Genomic DNA, 2,604 nt, shown 5'->3' with positions numbered 1-2,604 from the left:
AGACGCCATTTCCAAAAAGGAGAAAGTTTAATAGTAGGAATAAATGGCGCGTATTTATTAATTTGGGGTGTGATTTGGCGGGGGGGAATGAGAAGGGCTTTATGGTAATTTTAGAATGCAACGGAGAGTTAGGGTTTTTGTGGTGGCCGTTTTATAAAGGGGGGCTCCTCTTTTTTATTTTTGATTAGATCTGCTGCGGCCGTTGCGCGTGTGTACCCTTCCCTCTTTCTTTCTTTCTTTCTTTCACTGCCACACTCTCTCTTTCTCTTTCCTTTTCGATTCTTCTTCGCACACCACACACTCTCTTCACTCTTCACTCACTCACTGCATGCCTCTTTGCTCTCCACTCACTCCTTCATTTCTCATTCCACTTCTATCTTCTCTTCTCTTTCTATCTCTCTCTCTCTCTCTCAATTCGATCATTCCATTTGCTCTCAGATCTTGGATACTCCTATCTCAACATGGTGGATTCAACTGGAAAAGTGAGTACCTACTTACTCTAGCTTCACGATTCATGATCCTCTCTCTTTGATTCTCAACTACTCATATCTGATCACCTTAATTTGTGCTCTGATTGCAGGGATCGGACTCCGATGATGCAAGCCCTAACTCCGCCGCCGCAGGTAAAAGTCCAACAACCGAGCAGAAGAAGACGTGCGCCGACTGCGGTACCTCCAAGACTCCTCTCTGGAGAGGTGGCCCCGCCGGCCCCAAGGTAACGCCGCCACCTACTCCTACTGCCTCACCTTTCGTGATCTACCAGATCAGCTCATGGAAGGTCTTGATCTTACGTTTCTTACATTTGAATGTGATGTTTTTGCAGTCTCTATGCAATGCCTGCGGGATCAGGAGCCGCAAGAAGAAAAGAGCCATTCTCGGAATCACAAGAGGAACCACCACCGACGATGTTAAAAAGGGGAAAAGAAGCAACACCGTCGCCAATAGTAATAATAACAAGTTTGGGGATAGCTTTAGTTTCAAGAAGAGGTGGATCACAATGGCGAGGCAGAGATCGAATCCCGCGCACAGCCACAGGGACAAGTTGGGAGAGGAAGAACAAGCTGCTTTCCTGCTCATGTCTCTCTCTTATGGATCCGTTTATGCCTAAGAGAATCTCTTCAATTCTAGAATTATATTAATCAATTAATTAATTAATTAATCAATCAATTACTAAGAATATTGCAGCTAGCTTAGGCTATGATTAGATTTTGTTCTACCATGCACTTGTACCGCCTCCCCCTAACCCCCTTTCTAAGTGTATATGTAATTTGTTTCTATCGATCCATCTTGTTGAGTGTGTGATCATGAATTGTTAACAAAATCATTCAAGTCCAATTTTGGTGATTTACTCATCCTTGTTTCTCATGTTGTAATAAAATTTGACGCTGCGGTCCAATTTTTCCTTTTTCTTTTCTGTATTATCTATTCTATTCGCTCAATTTCTGCGGCGTTCAATATGAAAAGCAAATGTTGCGCTATGTAATCTTCATTTAGAATTTGTATGAAATTGAAGCGAGTGTGATTTGCTTGGTTGACAAAGTTGAAAGGGCGGGATGCTTTACACATTAGATTTAGTTGATGCCATTGTCCAATGGGATTATTTTTTTGTTCAATAATAGTGCGAATTATTATTTTAGGAAAAAAGGTATTTAACGAGAATGCTAGAATAGGTCGCAATTGGGGCAAAAAACAAAACAAATTTGAAGACGAAAGAAAAGGGGATCTTAGTTGCCGCTTGTTTGGCTCGTGCCTTTGCCAACAACTATCCTTTATCTGTTAAGGTTTTATTTTTATAAAATATTTTCTAATTATTGTATATTTTTTATACAATAAACACTTTGAAAACTTGAAAATTTAAATTTTTCAATACATAATTTGTATATTTAACACATTAACAAGATATATGATTTAAGATACATGATATTCAACTTATAAATGTTTTAGCTTTTACTATTCTTGTTTAAACGATGAGGGGAAAAAAAGAAAAAGAAGGAACTAGAATTAAAGAATAAATCTTTAATTTAATCCCTAACACTTCTATTGAAAGATTAAATGCTAATCTCCTTTATATAGTTTCAGCACCATTGTTTTCAGCCACTTCTTATTTACTTCCAGATTTCTTCTCTTCGATATATACGCTTTCAAGCAGAATTTAGACATAATAAAAGTTATATTTATATTAGTTAATAAAGCTAATTCGAACTACATATGTAAGAGAATAGATTTGTTGAAGTAAAGCCATATTTAGTTAAGATGTAATCTTACCTATTTGTTGGCGTTAAGACAAGGAAAGAAAAGGAAATGACACTATTTTTTTGAAAGAAATATCAATAGATAAAAGAAATCTTCTGACTTGGAAAAGAAATGTTCACTTCTAATCATCTAATGTGAAAGAAAATGAGGGGAAAGGATCTAAAACGCCATTTGTATCTATATTTTAGTTTTAAGAAAACAATATCTACTAACAATTGCTTTAGAGGTGGGTACTAGACTACTAGTTAAGAATATCATTAAAAAAATTATTAAAAATTAGGATCGTGCTAAGAACATTTGTTAAAATTACTTCTATTAAAAAATTTTAAAATTTTCTTCACTAAATACCTT

General features: G+C 36.2%; 1 protein-coding gene across 1 annotated transcript; it reads left to right on the top strand.

The window, feature by feature from the left end:
* LOC107638973 (GATA transcription factor 16) lies at positions 164–1,407 on the top strand. The gene is made up of 3 exons (XM_016342375.1): positions 164–482; positions 581–715; positions 824–1,407. The coding sequence occupies exons 1-3, from the start codon at positions 462–464 to the stop codon at positions 1,106–1,108; spliced, it is 441 nt and encodes a 146-aa protein (XP_016197861.1). The 5' UTR covers positions 164–461; the 3' UTR covers positions 1,109–1,407.

This window comes from Arachis ipaensis, chromosome B01 (genome assembly GCF_000816755.2).
Source record: "Arachis ipaensis cultivar K30076 chromosome B01, Araip1.1, whole genome shotgun sequence".
NCBI classification, from domain to species: Eukaryota; Viridiplantae; Streptophyta; class Magnoliopsida; order Fabales; family Fabaceae; genus Arachis; species Arachis ipaensis.
The sequence above is the reverse complement of the archived record's forward strand: the minus strand, read 5'-3'. Positions and strand labels throughout refer to the sequence as shown.